This window comes from Dromiciops gliroides, chromosome 4 (genome assembly GCF_019393635.1).
Source record: "Dromiciops gliroides isolate mDroGli1 chromosome 4, mDroGli1.pri, whole genome shotgun sequence".
Lineage (NCBI taxonomy): Eukaryota > Metazoa > Chordata > Mammalia > Microbiotheria > Microbiotheriidae > Dromiciops > Dromiciops gliroides.
Window position 1 is genome coordinate 401,847,966 of NC_057864.1, and position 22,395 is coordinate 401,870,360.

The window sequence follows — 22,395 nt, forward strand, 5'->3', positions numbered from 1 at the left end:
ATGGAGGTGGGCGCCGACGGCTTCGAGCAGAAGCTGCCCATGCTGGAGGAGCTCATCTTGGGCTCCGACTTTCTGGGTAAAGGAGCCCCCCCGCGCGGGCTCCGTCCGCGCGCCCCCCAGTGCGGCGGCTCCTTCGCGGCCCAGACGGCGATGTCCGAGGGGGGACAAGGACGGGCGCCCGGGGCGCGTCGAGGTGGGCCCGCCCCGGCTGGCTCCCGCTGCCCGTCCCCCAACGCCGAGCCGGAGGGGCGGCAGAGCCGGCTTGGACTTGGGGCTCGGCCTTCCTCCGGGGCCCTGCTCCGTAACTCGGGCGCGGCGCGGTGGGGGGCGCCCATAGTGCCGGAGCAAGCACCTGCCCGTCTGCTCCGTCCAATCTCCCCCTTTACTGGCGAGGAAACGGAGGGGCCCGCGCGGGGAAGCGATCGGTCCAGGATCGCGCCCTAGCGAGGGGCGGGCGGGCTCAGAACCCCCTTCTGCCCCGTGGTCTTTCCCCCAGACTTCGTGCCTTCCCTGGGCGTAAGTAAGGCCGGCTCTGCGTGAGTCCTGAGCCTCAGGAAGAGGAGAGTGGAGGCGTTAGGTCCCTATAGCTGCTCTAGTCTCTGGCCATTTCCTAGTCTTCTGTTTGTCCTTTGCTGGCTTTTTGGGGACCTAAGCCCTGAAGATCCAGAAGGCAGCCTGGCATGCTCTGCTGCTGCTGCATGCCCACGGGCCCCTTGGCCCTGTTTGCCCCAGAGCTGTATCCGGGTGGACAGGCTTCCTAGGCTGCCCCTTCAGTTGTGTCAGAATCTGGGCGAGAGACTTCACTCCCTGTGGCAAATCTATGGAAGGATTCAGACAAGAGTTAGAGGGCATAAGCTGGCTTTGTAGAGAAAACCTACAAATTTGTGAAATCACAGATCTGTTTGTGTATGTTTTCTTGAACCAGGACAATTTGCGAAATATATTGTGTATTGTTCTGCATTAGTCTTTTAAAAAAACTAATTTCATTTTTATTTTTAATTCCAAATTCTCTCCTTCCCTCCACCGTCCATTGCAAAGGCAAGAGAAACAATATCCATTATACAAATTGAAGCCATTGTTTTGCATTAGTTTTACTGCATTCTGCATACTGAGTGCTCATTAAATACTGACTGGTGAATAATGTGATCCTGATGTTCACAAATGGATTTCCTTTCCTTTTATGAATTTCACCTGTAGGTTTGGACATAGAATTTACAGGCTTGAGGTCTATATTTCCAAGAGGCCAGCAAACAAGGTAAACATCTACTATCAGTGTATAGGATTCTGGTGGGACTTACTTGAGTCATATAGGGTGTCTCAATAGATAGAACTCTGGGCCTGTAGTCAAGAAGACCTCAGTTCAAATTTGGTTTCAGACCCTTAACTCTGTGACCCTGGGCAAGTTATTTAACTTTTGTTTTCCTCAGTTTCCTTAACTGTAAAATAGCAGTATTAATAGTATCTACCTCAAAGGGTTGTTGTGAGGATCAAATGAAATAAATTTGTAAAGTGTTTAGCAGTGCCTGGCCCATAATAGGTCCTACATAAATGTTTATCTTCTTTTTCTTGGAGAAGAGACTTAAAAGTTGAATCCGTATTTGAAGAGAATTTCTTTCTATGAAGATTAGTACTAATAAAAATAACTCACATGTAGTGCTTTAAGGTTTAGAAGGTTTTCTTGAAGTAAGAATCCTAAGGTTTTCTTGTAAAGTTCCTAAGGTTTTCTTTATAGTCATAGGAGGTATATAGTGAAAATAATTTTACATAAAAAAATCACTGTCATGGATCTAATGAATATTGGAGCCACACTCAATCTTTGGTCTTCTGACTCTTAAGTACTGTGCTCTTTCTACTATCTGATCTCTCTCTTAATAATGAAAATGCAGGCATCTTGTTTGGAGACATTTTGTCTGTTCTCTCTTCTTTCTTTTTTTTTCCCCCAGGGCAGTGGGGGTTAAGTGACTTGCCCAGCGTCACTCAGCTAGTGTCAAGTGTCTGAAGCCAGATTTGAACTCAGGTCCTCCTGAATCCAGGGCCGGTGCTTTATGCAGTGCACCACTTAGCTGCTCCCTTGTCTGTTCTCTCTTAACAGTCTCTTTGACTCACCAGCAGAGTGGTATCTAAAGACCAAGCGGAGCATTCAGCAGTTTACAGTGTGTCAGATTGGTGAGTTCATTGGTGGCATCCTTAGCATCTCTTTAAATTACTTGTTGTTCCAAGTTACTGGTTTGTGGGAGGTAGTGAGGTTTAGTGGAGAAAGTACTAGGTTTGAAACCTTGTTTTGTGACTTAATTCCTGTGTCACCCTGAGCAAATTACTTCATCTGTAAGATGGGCTGGTCCAGTTTTAAATCTATGATCCTGTTATCTTTAGGTGCACTTGGGGGTGTTGGCAAGTTGCTTTATCCTATAGGTTTGTTATTTGCTTGAACTGGTTGTGGATTTTTGTGCCATGTTATTCACAGTTCTCTAGGTTAGGTCTTCCCTCCCAGAACTGTCATTTCTTGGTTATTTATGTATTTAGAGTTTTGAGTTCCAAATTCTATCCCTCTCTCATTCCTTCCCTCTCTACCTTCCCCCCTCCCCAAGGTTGCAAGCAATCAGTATAGGTTATACATGTTCATGTGCAATTATGTGAGTCATTTATTAAGAACAATCTTTATGTAGGTAGATGCATTAATTTCACTTTGATGACATAAACTTGTTTAAAAGAGGACCTATTGACCGCCAGGTTGTTTATTGCTTTGGGATTAATCGTTTCAGCTTGCTTGCCATCCTTTGATAAATCTGGAAGAGTATTCAAAATGATGTTTAGTTCAGATTAATTTTGAAGGAGATAAAGGATTCCCACATTTTCAGATTTTCAGATTGGGATCACCAAGCTAAAGTTCAATAATGTACATGTGTATCATACTTTCTTTCCTGTGATTTGGACATATTTTTCTTTTAGACTTACTTAAGTCAACAAGCATTTATTAAATGCCTGCTTTGTGCCGGGCACTCTGCCAAATTCTGGGAATACAAAGAAAGGCCAAAAATAGTTGCTGTTTTCAAGGAGTTTGCAATCTAGTAGGGCAAATACAACAAGCAAACAGTTTCATAACATACAAAGTATATATTAGCTAGATGGGTGGTAATCTTAGAGAGAAAGTACCCTCTCTAAGGGGGAATTAGACCCTTGGTGAGATTTTAGCTGAGACTTTAGGGAAGCCAGTAGTAGGATGAAGAGGGAGAGAATTCCAGGCAACAAAGACAGCCAGTGAACACGTGCATTGGGAACATGAAGTGTCTTCATGTCTAGCAAGAGGCAAAATTTTCTGTGTAGACTTCTGTGCAATTGAGCTCTTCTATTGACCCAGTCTTAATTTTTATTTGTTTTTTTTCTTCTTGTTAAGTTTATTTTTTAAAATTAGACGTTCAACCTGAATAGAAGTGTGAATGAAGTCTAGCAATATGGAACAGCATCTTCTTGGTCAGACAATCAGGATATGTTCTGTCCTAAAACTAATTGTTGGTCTGCCTGCTTCTTTTCTTTTCTTTTTTGTTCCCAAACATTCCCATAGAGATATTCAAGTCTGACCTATTCCTGATTCTTTTTGTATCTTGTGTTCATTTATCTGTGAAGCTGTTGTCTTGATTATGCGTTTTTCTGCCTGACTTATTTTTGTCTTCAGGGACTTAACTAATAAGCCTTTACTTTAGGAACCGAATATTTTCTTTTCTAGGAAGTGTTGCTAACACAGAGTGTTATAAAAAATGTGACTTAATTTTTTTGTTTGAGGGGATGAGAATGGAAATACAGTTTATTATAACCCCAGCCTTCCCCCCACCCCCAACCCTCTGTCATTCTTTTAGGATTGTCAATGTTTTCAAGTGTGGGAAGAAAGTCAAACAAGTAAGTAAAGGACTTTTTTTCAATAAAATTCAACAAATACGTATGGATAAGGTATACTTTATGTCCAGCAGCTATAGAATATGACCTGTTCTTTCAGATGTGATTGGTATTTTGTTTTGTTTTGATGAACTAAACTATTCTGTTATTTAAAAAGAGGGCTCTGGGGGCAGCTAGGTGGCACAGTGGATAAAGCACCAGCCCTGGATTCAGGAGGACCTGAGTTCAAATCCTACCTCAGACACTTGACGCTATCTGTGTGACCCTGGGCAAGTCACTTAAGCCTCATTGCCCTGCAGGGGAAAAAAAAAGGGGGCTCTTTTTCCAAGATAGTACTAGGAAATGTCAGCAATGTTTAAAAACAAAAAAGCAAAGCAAATAAAGTAGGAAGAGGCAGTATGATAGAGTGCATTGAGAGTTGGCTGCAGAGTCAGGAATACTGGGTTTCCAGCCCCACCTCTGACAAATATTGGTTTTGTGACCCTAGTCAATTTCATTTAAGTGACAATTTCACTTAACCTCTCAAAGTCTCTGGAGACCCTGGTAAGTTGCAGAAGAGGTGCAAGAGCTGCATTGGTTGAGAGGGTTTCCTCACTGAGAGCTCCATGTCCCAATGAAATGACAGGTGGGATCACCTAAAAAATTAAGAAGAAAAAAAAAGGGAAAAAATAATTTAAATTAAAAAGAAAAAAGAACTATCACTAAAACATAACCACTCCTTCCTCTCCTGAATCTTTAAGTTTCTACCTTTATGTATGTGGCATTCTGCTGGACCACTGACCCCCCAATCTCTTTATTTTATTTTGGGTAGGAGTCATATTTTAGTGCAGGACGCTGAAAGATACTGCAGTCTACAAGTGTCCAGTATTTAAAACATTTTTTCCTTGTTTTTCTTTACGTTCTTTTAAAATAGGTATATAGCCCATTCATATAACTTCTTTCTCTTCCCTACCACACTTGGGATTATGGATTCAGAGTTCTCCTTCCAGGCCTCTAGTATTCTATTTTTGAATCAGTACGGTTTCGATTATAATAAGGTATGTTGGTTGGTTTTTTTTTTTTTCCTTTTGCTTAACTTTGGCTAGTGCAGAAGTTGGGGAGAGTAAAGTTTCAAAAGGAAGCGCCTTATTTATAAGGAAGGTTACAGGACTAAGGCCTTTCCCTGTCTCTTATTCAAAGCCATCAGACCAAAGTCTTTTAGTTTTGTGGCTACAGTTTTTGTTGTTTGTTTATTTTTTCCGTTACATGTAAAGATAGTTCTCAGTTTTTGTTTATACAAGCTTTCCAATTTCAGGTTTTTCTCCCTCCCTCCCCTTCCTCCCCCCTCCCCTAGACAGCAGGTAATCTGATATAGGTTATATATATATACACATAATAACATTAATCCTATTTCTGCATTAGTCATGTTATAAGAGAAAAATCAGAGCAATGATGAAAAACCTCAAAATAGAAAAAACAACAGCACCAAAAACAAAAGAAATAGTATGGTTCATTCAGCATCTACTCCACAGTTCTTCTTCTTCTTTTTTTCCTGGATTTGGAGATCCTCTTCTATCATGAGTTCCCTGGAACTCTTCTGTACCATTGCATTGGTGAGAAGAATATAGTCCATCACAGTAGATCAACTCTCAATGTTGATGATACTGTGTACAATGTTCTTCTGTTTCTGCTCTTCTCACTCATCATCAGCCCACGCAAGACCCTCCAGGTTTCTCTGAACTCCTCCTGCTCATCATTTCTTACAGCACAATAGTATTCCATTGTATTCATATACCACAACTTGTCCAGCCATTCCCCAATTGATGGGCATCCCCTCAACTTCCAATTCCTTGCCACCACATAAAGAGCAACTATAAATATTTTTGTACATGTGGGTCCCTTTCCCCCTTGTTGTTTGTTTATTTGTTTTTTTCTATTTTCTTTAGTTCCTCAAAAATGGGATCCCATATATGAATGAAGATCAGGAGAAGAAAATTAAGCAAGACCTTTTAACAGGGAATTGGAAAGTTCGTAGGTAAAGTCTTTTCTCAGTTTATATAGCATTCTCTAAAAGTGTGTATGAGCTAAGTTTTTGTAGTTGGGTATTTGGTACTAATGTGCCACAGGGATGTATTCACTAGCATTTGTGAAAGCAGTATGTGCTACATAAATTAGCTATTTGTGAAAGTAGTTAATGTGTGATACCAGTCTCACAAAATCCGAAAATCAGAAGGAAGCTTGAAATCCATTCACAATGTCTTCAGGAGTGTTAAAGTTTTCCCCAAAATTCTATTTGTTTTTTTTTTTTAAAAGCATTCCTTCTTAGGGAAAAATGCCTGAAATGTCAAATTTTCCCTCTTTTTTTTTTTTAAATCACAAGCAGTTGGTTGCCCTTATTTCCCAAATAGCAGTTCCACTTTTAATGCAAGTGAAGAAATAAATAAAAAGATATATAATCACTTTGTGTGCAAAAAGCACTTGGGTTACATGTAGAAAAGCAAGATAGTCTCTGCTCTCAAGTTAGTATTCTAATAGTGGGAGACCACATATAGGAGGGTTCAACTGCAGAGTAGATAGAAAGGTCCTGTGTTCCATAGGGTATAGTGGCAAAACAGATGGTGTAATCCATCTTTTTTAGTGTCGTTTCCATTGGTAATATTATATTTCTATCTGATGTTGATCCATTTGACAATACTGAGGACTTTGGTGTCAAGAACTTTCTTTTCTGGGTTTTCAGTTGCTGTAATTGTGGAGGAGGCAGGGTTTGTAGCATCTACAGAGACAGGTTTCAAAGGATTATTCTTCCAGATATTGGCTGCAAGCCTGAGTTGGAAGCAAGGCTGGTGCTTGATGGGGTGAGGGTATAGAATGTTGGTATTCCTAAGGCCTTTGAGCACTGGGTCCTAGGCTCTCCTTAGTGGGGTTGGAGGGGAGCTAGGGATGTTTTTGACATAGATGAGCCTGTATTTATCAGAGTCTCTGTTGTTTGATATTTTTTTCCCAATCATATAGTTCTTGTCCTTTGGATGTGGTACTAATAAGATGTTAGTATCAAATAGTAATGAATAAAGCCCATTTTTTTTCTAATGTCCTTGTGAGGCAGGAGGGAATCAGGAATCTTATACTTTTTTTTAAAGAATCTTATACTTTTTAAAAGGAGAAATGTGGATCTTTTTAAAAAAAATTATTATTATTACTTCTATAGCAAGAGTGGTACTCTCTTTTTGGTGGCCCATTTTCTCCATTAAATCATAATTCTAGAACCTGAGACACAGGAAACAGTCACTTACTTTTGGAATCATCTCATTTTATTTGGTTGTCTGGTTTAGTTGGAATTGTCTTATTGTATTTGGTTTTATTCTCATCTCTTTTTTTCCTTGGCATTTCATTTGCAGTACATTGGACAAAGACCAAATGAAGGTGGTGATTGACGAGGTAACTAGGTGGTTGGAGATGGCACAGGAAGGAGATTGGATGACTCTTCCTGATATAACTGGTAGGCAAGAGAACTCCTTTTTGTAGATTGGAGAATATGGAAGGGATATTTGGTGAGGTCCATGACACCCACCCACAAAGCTACTAGCCAGAATTTTAAAAGGCATTTTTCTTTTTACTCAAGATCCTACCTGTTGGTGAGGGCTGGGTCTTAGAAGGCCTTCTCTTTGGGCACCTTAGGTTCATGCTGTATATCAGTGTGACCTCTGTCTTGAGAACAGGATTCGTTCTGGATTGGGCATTTATAAATGCATAGGCATTCAGGGACCTCTTCCTAAGGGTCATCTTAAATACTTTTCATATTGACCTGTTCTGTTTTTCCTTCTGCATTTCTTCTTTGCCTAAAACCTCTCTCATGTAATGTGAACAGAAGATGATGCTGGCTCTGGGTTGTATTGAACATATGTCTTTGATCGTAACATGTCATGTGGGTGTATGGAGATCGTTTTTCATTTCATTTGCTCCTACTGTGGTCTGAATATCTTGAGGTTGTAGATTTAGGAGGGAGAGTGGGATGTTTTCTTCAAATCTGATTATGTGACCTGTGCAGTTCAGACCTTGTTTTCCTTCTTGCTTCCCCTTCTTTTGCCTCAGGGTTCCAGGCTTTTGAGGTACAGTTGGTACTGAGGCAGGCTCTCCCCACAGTTTGGACTCTGATGAAAGACAAAGGGGTGAGTTAGGAATTCTGTGCTTTTAGATTAGAGGATGTTTTTTGCCTTGCTTAAGAGGAGCCTGTGGTAGCCTCTTACTTTATCAGTCTTTGTTACCCAGCCAAACCTAGTTTGACTTCCTCGTCTGTGAAAGGCCCCTCTCCGTGGGCCAGATGCCCGGATTCTTCATTGGACGTCTGGAAAAAAAGATTGTTTTGGGGAGGCTGGATGAGCCACCAGATTATTACAGCCGGCCCTGGAGATTTCTTCACTTCCCCTTCCCTCAGTTCCTTCTTCCTTCAGCTGGAGAGTTCCTTTCTCTTGTCCCAAGTCTAAGACCAGGGTAACTTGTCCTTGTTCTCTCCTGGCAGGTGCTAGTAAAGAAAGTGAGCAGGCAATACCGATGGTGTCTAGAGAACTCCTCTCGTGACCACGATGATTGTAGGAGGGAGAAGATTCTCCTCTCTGCCCGGGGTTTCACTGTCTTTTTCCAGATGCTGGTAAAAGCCAAGAAGGTAGAGACACCCACGTTCCTATTGCTTACTTTTTGATGGTGTTTAGGTTTATGGCCACATCCAGTGAGTGATGCCTCTGGCCAGGAGAGCTAGTTCCCTATTCCTATCGTTACTTTACTTCTGGTGGCTGGGGCGGGGAGGGAGTGCAGAGGTGAACAGAGTGGACTTAGGAAGACCCAAGTTTGAATCCTCCTGGGCAAGTCACTGAAGCAGCACTCTCAGGCTCAGTTTCCTCATCTACAAAGTGGTGATAGTAATGGCCCCTCCCTCCCTCACAGGGTGGTTGTGAGGATTGAGTGAAATTATATCACAAAACACTTTACAAACCTTAAAAACACTGTGTACACATCAGCCATTATTATCACCATTATCATTATCATTGACCATTGGCTTCATCACTGTGAGGCCTCCACTCGATGATGCAGGTTCCAGTCCTCCCATGCCTTGGTAACCAGGCTTCATGAGTTGCTGTGGTTAAAAAAAAAAAAAAAATCATTTCCTTGTGGCCACTTTCTCGGTGATAAGGTTGTCTCTTGGCTAAGCTAGGCTGATCCTTTGTGCTGACCTGTTGTCTCTTTCTGGGCTTCTGTTCATTATTTCTTTTACCAGTGTGATTATGGATGACCTTAGAAAAGGGCTTAGCCCTTAAGGGAAGCACTACAGGGTTGCCTTGTTCCTTGAGTTACAAAGTTCTGTGCCTGTTTTCCAACAGAGTGCTGGTATGCTGAGTTTTAAGTTGAATAGTGTTTAATAGTAGAGGATACATCTCCCCTCCATCTGGTGATCAAATTGATGGTTAAGAAATACCTGAAGCTTACCTTCCCTTGGGGTCTTTGTCCTCCTTTCTTTCCTTCTTCCCTATTTTATTTATTTATTTATTTATATTTTTTTTTGCAGGGCAATGAGGGTTAAGTGATTTGCCCAGGGTCACACAGCTAATATCAAGTGTTTGAAGCTGGATTTGAACTTAGGTCCTCCTGAATCCAGGGTCATTGCTTTATCTACTGTGCCATCTAGCTGTTCCCTCTTTCCTTCAATTAAAAAAAATTAATTTCCCTTTGGGGACATGCCCTATTTACTTTTTTTTTTTTAAAAATTTTTTTTTTTGCAGGCAATGGGGGTTAAGTGACTTGCCCAGGGTCACACAGCTAGTAAGTGTCAAGTGTCTGAGGCTGGGTTTGAACTCAGGAACTCCTGAATTCAGGGCCAGTGCTTTATCCACTGCACCACCTAGCTGCCCCCCTATTTACTTTTCATCTTTGATTTCCTGGGAACTTACATAAAAGGTGCTAAATAAACGCTTGTTGAGATCACCTGATCCTCCCTGGTATTTGGACTGTGAAGGGCCTCTTAAAAGGAAGAGAGAGAATAATGTGCGAGGAGCATTGAAGAGGTTGCCCACAGCTACAGATAGACTGATTTCTTTGTCAGAAGATGCTGCTGTCGTGTGGCAACTGATTCTTTTCTTTTGTGCCTCTTGGCCCTATCCTTTTTAGCCTTTGGTGGGACATAACATGATGATGGATCTTCTGCACCTTCATGAAAAGTTCTACAGACCTCTCCCAGGTAGGGAAGAATTCCTCCTTGCCCCTTTTCCATCCCAGCAAAACCTGACCTGGGGCTTTGGAGAAGGGAGTCTTTAGGGGATTATAGGGACTAGAGGTGAGGGGGGATATACCCCCTTGCCTGGCTACTTGCTCTCCCCCCACCAGACAAGGGCTGTTTATTATAATTCATCTTCTGTTATCTTCTTGGAACAGAAGATGCCCACAATTCTGCCTTTTATCTCCACCATTAGCAAGGTGGCTTTAGCTCTTTAGTAAATTTCTTTTGGGAAGAAGCCCAAGCACCTCACTCGGCACAGCATTTCAGCCAAACTCATTGTATGTCATTTTCGGTTTCAAGCTTAGCTGATGCTTTTTTTCCTCGTGGGGCAATGAGGGTTAAGTGACTTGCCCAGGGTCACACAGCCAGTAAGTGTCAAGTGTCTGAGGCTGGATTTGAACTCAGGTCCTCCTGAATCCAGGGCCTGTGCTTTATCCACTTGTAGCACCTAGCTGCCCCCCTCCCATGCAGTTCTTAAACTCAGCCCTTTCACCCCTCTCTTGTCTTTTTGAGCTGAGACTCTGCATTCTTTCTTCAGTTGACACCATCTTAGTTTATGATTGGTGATCAAAGGCTCATCATCAGTCTAAAATCAAATAAATTTCATTTGTTTTATAATCAGAAAATGGGTCAGATGTCCATATCTTCTTCAGTATATACTGCAGTTGTTCCATTTCAAAATGATCCATTGTTTGTCTGAGTTCCCAATCAGAGTAACTATTTCCCTTAGAACTTGGAGCAAAGCAGGCTGCTTTGCTTCATATGAAAGGGTAGAACCAAGAGGGGAGATGCTACGTTAACTCATATGTAGAGGGTCTCCAGAGTCTTAATATAGTTTTAAGCTTTAATAGCTTTGGAGATACCCTATTTGTATATGTCGTCTCCCCTGGCTAACCTGTATTTTTTGAGGGCAGAGATTTCACTCTTTTCTTATATTCCTAGACCCCAGACAGTCCCTGGCACACACTAAAATACATACTTAATAAATGATAATTGATTGAGTCTCTCCTCAGAATCCTATGAGCAGTTTAAGCTGAACATCCATGGCTTATTTCCTGTCCTCATAGATACCAAGAATGTGACAAAAGAGATTTGGAAGGTAAATGAACAAACTGCATTTTGGAAAGATTCAGAATGCTTTGTGTCAGTGTATCTTTTTCTTCTTCTGCCTTCAGTTTCATAATAAAGTTTAGAGTTCAGGCTTTTACTACCTGTCATTATTTTGCCCTGTGCAAGGTTATGAATGGTGATAGAATTGATTTTTGTCATTCATGGAAACTTCTGTGCTTTTCCCCTAGGGATTTGTGAATGGTCTGTTTTGTTTATTGAGATCATTGGAGCGGGGACTTTGTCTAGTCTTTATTAGTGTTCCATATATTAGTGGAACTCAAGAACTGTCTGCACAACCCTAAAGGGAAATGCATTTCAGGGTGGGTATTGGAGTTGAATCACATTTAGAAAAAGTAATTTAGAACTTAGAAACCTCATCCATCATGCTGGAATTAGAAAATGAAGAAGGGCCCAAACAAAATTTACATGATTTGGGGAATGCCAAAAATAGCAAAGTGTAATTGCTGGGTCCTGAAGCAGGCCACAGTTGTTTGGGGTGAGTGAACAATCCATGCTGCCCTAGGAGGCAGCGTGACTCTATTTTAGTGAGTAGGGTGCTGTACCTAGAGTCAGGAAGACCTGTGTTCAAATCCCCCCTTAGGTACTTAGTAGTTGTGTAGCAACCATTCAGAGCCTCAGGTTCCTCATCCTTAAAATAGAAATGTTTGTCTGCTCTGGATGGGAGGAACAGAGATGCTTATGTTGTTGGATAGCATTGGAGGGGATAAAAGGGCTATTATATGAGCCCTTTGGGGTTTATTTAAGGTGAAAAGTTTGTAAAATCCTAGCCAACCTCTTCTCTCATGCCCCAATTTTCTCTCTCTCTCTTTTTTCTCTCCTCCACAGGAACTAAGTTTCCCGAGAGCTTCAAATCTTTTAGAGGTTTATGAAGTCCTCAACAGGCAAGCAAGAAGTCTTTGATGCTGCTCCTTGAGGGCAGGAGCTGTGGCATCTCAGGCCCAGCTCTGTGGTGATGGGAGGGGTCTGTGAGCAGTAGGGTTTTTATTTTCATTTTTGACCTTTAGGCTAGTTTATGATTTGAATAATATGGTCCATAATACAGAGAAGGGGAAGATATCCTGTAAATGTGCTTTTGTGGAGATCTAGCTTTTTTTAGGAGGAGGAGTTGCCTTATCTTTGCACAAAGCTTTGAGTTGGTATGGGTTTTGCAGACTGACATAAAAGCCTTCCCTTCAAAGAAGGGAGGCATCCACTGTATTCACTTCCCTGCTGGGAAGCTCAGCAAATTGGGGGCTGGAGAATGGGAGAGGCATGACAGCTGCAGCTGCTTTTAGAGACTTAACAGGTAAAGCTTCTTGATGTGCTTTTGATGTCTCTCTCAACTAACTGGGGATTAATGATCTAGATATCCTTCATACTTCTGTTCATGGCCAGGGGCAGAAGGTGGGGGATGCATTATCAGGGTTCAGGGACAATAGGACAATTCTGCAGCTCCCTCAGCAGTCATTGCCACTGGTCATTGCCAGTGTGCCATGTAATTTGTTCCATCCCTTTGTTCCAAAGGTCTTTAAGAGTCACAGTATTTTGGACTCAGATTCTCTTAATTTAGTCAAAGGGAAAAGACGATATGTGAGTGCATGCCTAGTTGTGAAAGAGTTAACATTTACAGGTAAGGATAAAACCCTGACCTTTGACTCTTTCTGTGATAGTGACCTGAATCCTACCAAGAATTCTTGTCCAGTGATCATCCATGCAAGCGAGTGTACCAAATATGGTACGTTCCAATTAAAGTAAGCTGCTTCCAGGCCTGCTGATTGGGGACCTACATTTCCCTGGAATGTACCTTATCCCAAACAAGTGTTGGGTGGGTGGGTGCATTCTCATTCAGTATTTCTCACCTGAGTTGTCTTAGATTTAGTTTAATTCAAGAAGCAGTTATGAAGCATCTACAGTGTTCTAGGGATTAGGAAAATTGTAATCGAGTTGTCTTCTATCAGTTAGTTATTTAGCCTGCTGGGAAGCTCTTTCCTCTGCCATTCTCTTTCCCCTATATTTACTTTTTCTTCCCTTGGCACAATTAGGAGAAAAGGTGAAGCAGTAGATGCGATTTTAGGGAAGGGCAGGTATGAGCTAGGTATTTGTAGTCCTGAGTGCCAAAGGAGATAGAAAGTGGGCTGGTTTGGGATCAGGAATAGCTAGTTCCTGGTCCGAGTTTTGTTTCTAATCATGGCTCAATTCTTTGTTTTCTTATCTTGGGGGGGAAATATTTCAGTTGAGACCAAATACCCTCATGAAGCAGCTTATGACGCCTTCCTTTGTGGATCAGGTAAAAAAAAGGAACTTTAAAAAAAATTATATTCAGATAATTATAAGATACCTACTGTATGCATGGTACTTGTTAGGGAGCTTAAGGTAAAAGAAGACACAGGGGCAGCTACGTGGTGCAGTGGATAGAGTACCGGCCCTGGATTCAGGAGGACCTGAATTCAAATCTGACCCCAGCCACTTAACACTTACAAGCTGTGTGACCCTGGGCAAGTCACTTAACTCCAGTTGCCTCACCCCCCCCCAAAAAAAAAGAAGACAGCCCCTCCCCTCAATGCACTTATTTTGTGTACCTGTGTCTGTGTGTGTGTGTGTGAGCGAGAGATGTACAAGTAATATAATACTCATGATAGTTGATAAGTGCGTAGGACAGAACCAAAGAGAATGTTGGAGAGACTCTAGAAGGGAGAGATCACTTAAAGCTGGATAGATTTAGGGAAGGACTGAGCACTTGAACTAGACCCTGAAGGAAAGGAAGGTTTTCTACTGTTGGCAGCATGGGGAATAGTCTCTTTTAGACACGGGGGCTTGGCAGAATATAGAGTGTGTGAAGAAGAGTAAGTCTGGAAAGCTGGTTTGGAGCCAGATTATGAAGGCCTTGAATCCCAGTGAGACATTTATACTGGGTAAGCTAAGGGAAGGTTTAGAACAAGTAAGTGACATGTTTAGATGTAGTATCAGGACATTATTCTGGTGGGAGGAGTGGGGTAAAGGATGAGAGGAAGGAAAGAGACTGAAGGCAGGAGGCCAGTGAAGAGTCTGGTAAAATAGTCCAAGGAAGGCTGGAGGTGGTGGTGTAGCCTTGTCATCCCTGCTACTAGAGGAGGCTGAGGTTGGTAGATTGCTTAAGTTTTGTGAATTCTGAGCTGCAATAAGGCTAAATCCTGGGCAAGATAGGGAGATAGCCTCGGAGAAAAAAAAAAGCAAAACAACTGTCTAGAGCTGAAACCACAGGAGCCCTGATGAGGATAGAAATAGAGGGATAGAAAAGAGTGAATAAAAACAAGATATATTGTGGAATTAGAAAAGACCTGACAGTTGATTGGGGAAGGGAGTTGAGGATAGATAGAAGTCAACAAGAATTTGAGAGGTTTTGAACTTGAATAATTGAGAGGATGGTGGTAACATGAGGAAAAAAATTTATACTTAACACTTATGGGACTTTCCACCTTTCAGAGTATTAAGGAACATAATGTGATAGCACTCTGAAATCGATGAAGGATAAAAAGGAAACTTGGAGTCAGTTAATCAATAAACATTTATTAGATGCCTGCTCTGTGAGAAGCACTGTGCTAGATATTGGGATTATGAAGTCCAAAGGGAAATGATCTCTGCCCTCATGATATTTGAATCTTCTGTTGGTGGAGAAAATGTATAAATACATTTTACGTAAAACAAATACAAGGCGATTTGGTGAGGGAGGGAATAGGTCTGGGGAGGGAGGATCAGGACAAGCTTCATGTAGAAAGTTGTGCTTGTGCTGAGATTCTAAGAAGGGAGTATCTTGCAGGCATGGGGCACGGCCAGTTACAAAGGCATGGAGCTGGGACATGATTGTCCTGCATGAAGAATTGCAAGGAGGCCAGTTTGGCTGGGACTTGGAGCTTGGGGAAGGGAGTGATGTGTAAAGAGGCTGGGGAGTGGGTTGGGTCCAGAGTGTGAAAGAGAGGAGTTTGTGTTTGTTCTGGAGGCTAGAGGGAGCCACTGGAGTTTACTGGGTAGGGGAGTGACATCATTAGACCTGCATTTCAGGAAAACCACTTTGGCAGTTGGGTAGAGGATGGATTAGAGAGAGAAGAAACTTGAGCTGGGGAGTCACTTACATTTCAAATTTTCTATCCTTCCAGTTCTCTTGAAGGTGGCACACCTACTATTGTATAGATCAACTGGGTGAGTATTTCTTTCCATCTTGTACTTTTAATAGTTGATAGACAAACACTTTCTGAACATTTACTATGTACCCAGCATGGTCTTGGCTGTGGGGGAATAATGAGGAAGAGTCATCACAAGTGTGAGAAACCCCTGTCTTTTCAGGTTCTGACTAATGTCTTTCTTTTCCTCAGGGGACCTCTTTGTTTGGACAAAACCTCAGAGCTTCCCTCCTTTCTTCACAATATCACCATCAAGGATATCTTTCCCTTTCTTCTTTCTTCCTGCTTACAGACTCTTCTGCTGGCTCTGACTTGCTCAGTCCAATTCAGTCCAATGCAGACAGTGGGTGGGAAGAATAGTGTTTCTGGAGCCCCCATCTCGGCTCCTAATCTGCCCCAACTCCTATTTTTATTCTTGATTCCAAAGTTGTAACTCCACGCTCCTCTCATCTTGCCCTTATCTTCCCTGCTGCCCTTCTGAACCTCAGTGACCCTTGTCCTAAGAGGCCAGGTCCCAGGCCAAGAGAGCTGTTGTTGGTAGTATGGAGGAATCCCTGTTTCAGGATTTCAGGGTACACATCCTGAATATATTTTCCTACGGAATTGACAAAACCTGTTTTGTTGCTCTGGGTACGTCTTCTACTAAGACAAATCCTTCTTTCAGTCAGTGAGCTGTTGTGGCCAAGGTATTTATCACCTCAGGTAAACCTGGTGATGAGACACTCAGAACTTAGCTCAGCTGGTACTCAGGCAATAGATTGGGCCTGTACTTGGTAGGTCACTGGAGCTAGAATAACCTCAAGGAACCCATGGTCACCCCCATGCTGCAGTGAAACCTCAAAGGGGGGGTGATAATGAAAAATTTTTTATTTGATAAAATATAGCCCGTGATAAATGATACTAAAAACTTAGATATATTTAGCACTTTATAACTGGGAAGTGCTTATTAAGATGTGCAGGCGGTCTCCTCCTATGTGCTTTGTGGCACTGAAGAACCAAAGAGCAGCCCAGCCCCACGTGAAGCCAACTCGGGAAGCCCCCTGGTACCGCCGCCGCAGCAGCCGCCATCATGGTGAATGTGCCCAAGACCTGGCGCACCTACTGCAAGAAGTGTGGCAAGCACCAGCCGCACAAGGCGACACAGTACAAGAAGGGCAAGGACTCTCTGTATGCGCAGGGCAAGCAGCACTACGACTGCAAGCAGAGCGGCTACAGCGGCCAGACCAAGCCCATCTTCCGCAAGAAGGCCAAGACCATGAAGAATATCGTGCTGAGGCTCTAGTGCGTGGAGCCCAATGGCAGGTCCAAGGGGATGCTGGCCATCAAGCTCTGCAAGCACTTCGAGCTGGGAGGAGACAAGAAGAGGAAGGGGCAGGTGATCCAGTTCTGAGCTGCCTCTGGCGCGCACCCTGGCTCCCGGGAGAGAAGCGATTAAAATATTGAAGCTCCAGCAAAAAAAAAAAAAAAAAAAGATGTGCAAGCACTGTGCAGATTGTTGGGGCTACAAAGAAAAAGCAAAAATCATCCCTGCCCTCAAGGAGTAGCTTGCAACATTGTCAATGAAATAAATACTGCAAGATCCCTGCAGAAGAGGAGGAAGGTTGCTACAGAGGGGAAGGAATTTCCTGCTGGTAGGACCAGGAAAGGCCTCAGGTAGAAGGTGGCATTTGTGCTATCTTGAAGGAAGTGCGTGATTTTTAAAGTTTTTTCATCTCTCCATAACCCTGGGAAATAAACTGCATGAATAATAGTAGTGGCCTTATTTTATAGAAGAGAAAAAAAAGAAGCTGAGCAAGGTTAGATGTGAGGCAAAAGTTCCTAGAAATGGCTAGATCAGCCTTCTTTCCAAGGACCCTGCCTGTCCCCACATAGGTGACAGTATGTTGGAATGAAGGGTCCTGGGGCCTGGATTTAAATCCTGACTTAACTACTTACTATTTATGTGACTTGAGACAATTAGTCTCTCTGGGCCTCTGCAAAATGGGGAGATCTCTAAATGAGTGCCCAGCTCTTACATCTTTGACTGTATATTCTAATATTTATCAGATGCAGAAAATACTGTGATTAAATATGTGTATTTGAACTGATGGGGGTCTTCCTTTCTTTCACCTGACAGTGGCATAAGGCTGGAGCCCACATTCCCTCAATATCTTGATGTGCTGGCTCCCTATGTGAACCAGGTGAACCTTATCCGAGCATGTATCTCTAAAATTGTGAGTAGTTGTGTGTCTAACCCTTTACTTGGGGGGCCCCAAGTGGGAAGTCAGTTGGTGGTGCTTGGGGCTGGAGAAGGGGTGGGAGGCCGGGCATAGGGATCCCAGCAGCTTCTTCCTGTCTTTAGCATAAGGGTAGTCCTGCATGTAGGCCACTGCATGTTCATTCTGTGTAAGCTAGGTGGGATGGATGTTACCTCAGGGCCAGAGAGCAGGAATAGCCCTTTGGTAAGTTACTTGTGCAGACACCCTTAAATCCTTAGTTTCCATCTTGATTGCCCTAAACCTTTTTTTTTTTTTTTTTTAGTGAGGCAATTGGGGTTAAGTGACTTGCCCAGGGTCACACAGCTAGTAAGTGTTGTGTCTGAGGCCAGATTTGAACTCAGGTCCTCCTGACTCCAGGGCTGGTGCTCTATCCACTGCACCACCTAGCTGCCCCTTGCCCTAAACCTTTGAGTTCTAAGCATCTTGTGTTTACTGTATATGTATTTTATATTTACGTACTATCTTTGCATGTTTCCCCCTAGTAGATTGTAAGCTTCTTGAGGGCAGTGACTGTCTAGATTTTTAGGCACTTAATGAATGCTTGTCAGTTTCATCAAACTGCCTCTCCATACCTACTGAGGGTAGGTAGAAAGGAGAGTGACAGCTTGTGTTGTAGCCTGAGAAATCAGTAAAAACTGAGCATACATATTTGTTGCCAGGCCTAGTCTTTTTAATGTTTTCTCAAGGTCATATGATATGCCAGGATTTTTTTTTAAGGCCCAATCCATCCTGGCCCTACCATTTTCTAGCTGAGTGACCCTGGGCAAGTCACTTAACTTGTCTTGCCCCGAGTTTCCTCATTTGTAACATGAAGTAGTTGAATCAGATGACCTCGGTGTTTCTTTTCAGCTCCAAGTCTGTGATCCTGTGACCTTTTTGTTGTGAGACCTGAGAACTGGTGGTCTAAGGATCTCAGAAATAAAAATTAGTGACTAAATGTAGTTTAGTCTCTGGGTTTCTAGAGATAATAGCAGTATCAGATTTGAAATTGAAAGCATTTATTTCTGTGGATAGTCCGTATATGTTTTCCATGTTTTCCAGAATTTCTCTGGCCCAGATTCCCCCAGCAGCCGGCCACCTACTCTTATCCTCAAAGTCAAGAGGTGGCCTGGAGTAGACGAAGAACAGATCTATTATGAATTCAAGGACCTCTGTAAATTCGATGTCCGGCGATTCACCCGGAACCAATTTCTGCTTATGACCAACAAGTTCAAGGAGTAGGTGGCTCATGGGTTCACTTCCCCCTTTCTCAAAATAGCATCTTTTACCTGCTTCACCTGCTTCTTGCCTAATGGGTACAGTATTATCTCCTTACTTTCGTAGTGCATTGCCAATCACTAAATAACTGAGAAAATGCCTTTTTCCCTCCACCCAAGTGTCAGGATTGTGTTGCAAGAATACAGGTATCACCCTGACCTGCAAGTGACCTTGTACCGATACTGGAGGCATTCACCAAATATCAACTGCATACTACAGTAAGTGGCCAGGATCATAAAGTATCATTTTGGTGGCATTTTCCACTTGCAGATGGAAAGTGTCAGTTTGTTGAATCATGGCACATTCACTAGTAGATTTATAATGCTACAGAACAGCTAATTAAATGTTTTTTAGCTACATAAATGCTAAATGAGGATTGTGTCATCTGAACAGAACTTTTATATTGTATGTTCCTATAAAAATTGTCCCTTTGGAAGTCAAAGAAACCAACTTTTTTGGGGGGGGCAGGGCAATGGGGGTTAAGTGACTTGCCCAGGGTCACACACCTAGTAAGTGTCAAGTGTCTGAGGCCAGATTTGAACTCAGGTACTCCTGAATCCAGGGCTGGTGCTTTATCTACTGTGCCACCTAGCCGCTCCCCCCCAACTTTTAATTTCTATGAGTCTCTATATAAATTTACTGGGAAAATTAATTTCTAGATTACAAGGACATCATCTTAGGCTATGTACATATGGGTTTAGTGTGGTAGCACTGGACCTTCATTGGTTAAGAATTCCCTACAAGGTGAACAAGACTAAGGAAGTGATGAGAAAAATACTCACCCTGTGTTATCATTCTGATGAGTTGCTTTTTTGGAAAACCAACAAACTCGTGGGTAGACCAAAAAACCAAGTGGTCCTTGGTTTGATGGCTATTTATAGTCCTTTGTTTTTCTTGCAGAATCTGTGGCGTTGTTACTACTTGGGCCTTTCTGGCTTTTATTCTTGGAAGATCTCCATCGAACATACATTGAAGTTTCCAGGAACTGTTGCCCCATCTCAACTTTGTCCTTGGAACGCCGTCCTGCGTGATTTGGCTCTTAAGAATATTTTGAGATGGGCTCCTGAAATCTTAATGGGTTTCCTGTCCTACCCCAAATCTCTTGAGCATGTACCCTTCCAGAGGGCTGGTGCCATGAAATTGTGGATTCAGTAGCATTGGCTCATGGGAGAAAATGTCTTGTGCTATTGGGACAAAAGCTTAAATCATTTTGATGACTGCATTTGTCAGTGAATTCATTAATCAGATTCCAGGGTGGCTGGTAAAAATATCTTGTGAGAGGAGATACATGTTGCATAGATAAAAGGCTATGCTAACTTTTTTTTTTTAATACTTTTCAACATCATGAGATGAGTAAATGACTGATAGGTTTAGGGTAATTTTGGTTCTGTTTAAGAATACCTTTAAGTAGATTTAATAAAGAAAAAGTTTAATTGGGAAGGAGAACTTGTCAATGTTCTTTTTGGGAGGGAAAAGTAACTTTAGTCCAGACTTTGCCTTGGAGTGTGGCCTGAATGCTTTTTGATCAGTGTTTGTAATTGTAAAACATACTATTTTTGACTTTGAATAAAATATCCAGAAGGCATGATCTGTACCACTGGTATCTTATATCTCAAAGACTAAGGTACAGTCAAAGGAATGTATTTAGGCTTCCTCTGAGTTAGTTAATCCATACTTAGCTTCAGAAAAATCTTCTTTATAAGATTCTCATGTTAGATGGGCTATTTACCTCTTTTTCTTTATATGCTGATGTTATTTCTCCCACCCTTGGGAAAAATAGAAGAAATAGTTCAAGTTATTGCCCAGAATTGCCAGGACAAAAGAAAGATCAAGCTTGAAGGGTGATGGGAAAGGTCTTGCAACTCTAGATGGGACCTTCGTGTCCCATTTAACTTCAGCAGCCAGGATTTATAGCCATTAGTGACTGGGAGACTTGAAATAGTTGACTTTTCAGCAGTTGGCCTAAGCACAAATCAAAGTGAGGATCCCCCTTACTACCCTCTTTCCTGCCCCCCCCTTTTCATCTAATTCCATTTCAATAAACTATAAAGTTTTCTTTTTGGCCCATATATTTGGTGTGTGATCTGATTTTTTTTTTTAAGTGAGGCAATTGGGGTTGAGTGACTTGCCCAGGGTCACACAGCTAGTAAGTGTTAAGTGTCTGAGGCCGGATTTGAACTCAGGTACTCCTGACTCCAGGGCCGGTGCTCTGTCCACTGCATCACCTAGCTGCCCCTATTTTTTACATTTTTTAAAAAATAAAAGTATTATTTTCCAGTTACATGTAGAGAGTTTAACATTTGTTTATATAAGATTTCCAATTTCAAATTTTTCTCCCTCCCTCCCCTCCCCTATCCAGCAGGTAATCTGATAGAGGTTTTATATATATATAATAACATTAAACATATTTCTGCATTAGTCATGTTATAAGAGAAGAATCAGAGCAAAAAGGAAAAACCTCAAAAAAGAAAAACAACAGTACCAAAAACAAAAGAAATAGTATGGTCCAATCAGCATCCATATTCCACAGTTCCTTTTTTTCCCCCTGGATTTGGAGAGCCTTTTCCATCATGAGTCCCTTGGAACTCTCTTGTACCATTGCATTGGTAAGAATCTAGTCTATCACAGTTGGTGATCTGATTTTTTAAAAAAATACGTTCCTGGGGCAGCTAGATGGCACAGTGGATAGAGCACCCGCCCTGGAGTCAGGAGTACCTGAGTTCAAATCTGACCTCAGACACTTGACACTTACTAGCTGTGTGACCCTGGGCAAGTCACTTAACCCCAATTACTTCACTAAAAAAAACCCAAAAACGTTCCTCTTTTCAAAAACCTGAAGTAGGAAGATTGTCTCTTAACAAATATATTAGGGATTGACTGACAATTCACTTTGCAAAATGCATTTACTCCAGGATCCCTTTAATTGAGAACTCTTGTGATACATTTAAGTACTAGTTTAAAGAGAGGGAAAGAAGTAGGCGAGAAAGCACAGGATGACAGTGTCAAGAATCACCATGGTTACCACATCTCTGAAATGGGGTAGACTCTCACCATACAATGGGTTTGGTTTGTAGAAACTGAATTTTCACTTCACTTGTTAGTAAGAAACCCCTCCAGTGAGTTCAGTCTTTGGTGAAGGAAGAGGGATAGGTCAGAAGAAGGGGAGTAGTTGACAATAGCATTCAGATGTGTTTGATCAAAGGAAACCATAGAATTTTCATTGTTCGTGCTGTTCTCTAGTTCCCTTAACTTAAGTGAAAAAAAAAATTGGAATGTCAGAATACCCTGATAGGTGCTCTTGTTCAACACATTTCGGGAATGTGCTCAAGTCCCATCTTTTAAAAGAAAGAAGCCTTTCCTATCAAAGAGCCATTACACTTGTCTACCCATATAAAAAATTGCACACGAAGTAAAATTGACTTTTGAACACTGGGGACTTGGAAACTACAACTAGCTAACTAGCAGGCCTGTTTTTGTA

The 22,395-nt window shown here is 42.1% G+C and overlaps 1 protein-coding gene and 1 pseudogene across 1 annotated transcript; both read left to right on the forward strand.

The window, feature by feature from the left end:
* PNLDC1 (PARN like ribonuclease domain containing exonuclease 1) lies at positions 1–20,458 on the forward strand. Its single transcript, XM_044004797.1, has 19 exons — positions 1–76; positions 1,198–1,255; positions 2,093–2,166; positions 3,855–3,894; positions 4,805–4,928; positions 5,817–5,905; positions 7,266–7,366; positions 7,960–8,036; positions 8,387–8,530; positions 10,027–10,096; positions 11,149–11,234; positions 12,092–12,147; positions 12,916–12,980; positions 13,479–13,532; positions 15,379–15,421; positions 17,519–17,615; positions 18,702–18,877; positions 19,037–19,135; positions 19,818–20,458. Exons 1-19 carry the CDS (start codon positions 1–3, stop codon positions 19,888–19,890), a joined length of 1,602 nt encoding a protein of 533 aa, XP_043860732.1. The 3' UTR covers positions 19,891–20,458.
* Positions 16,292–17,188, forward strand: LOC122755874 (annotated as a pseudogene).
* Positions 20,459–22,395: the final 1,937 nt, after the last annotated feature.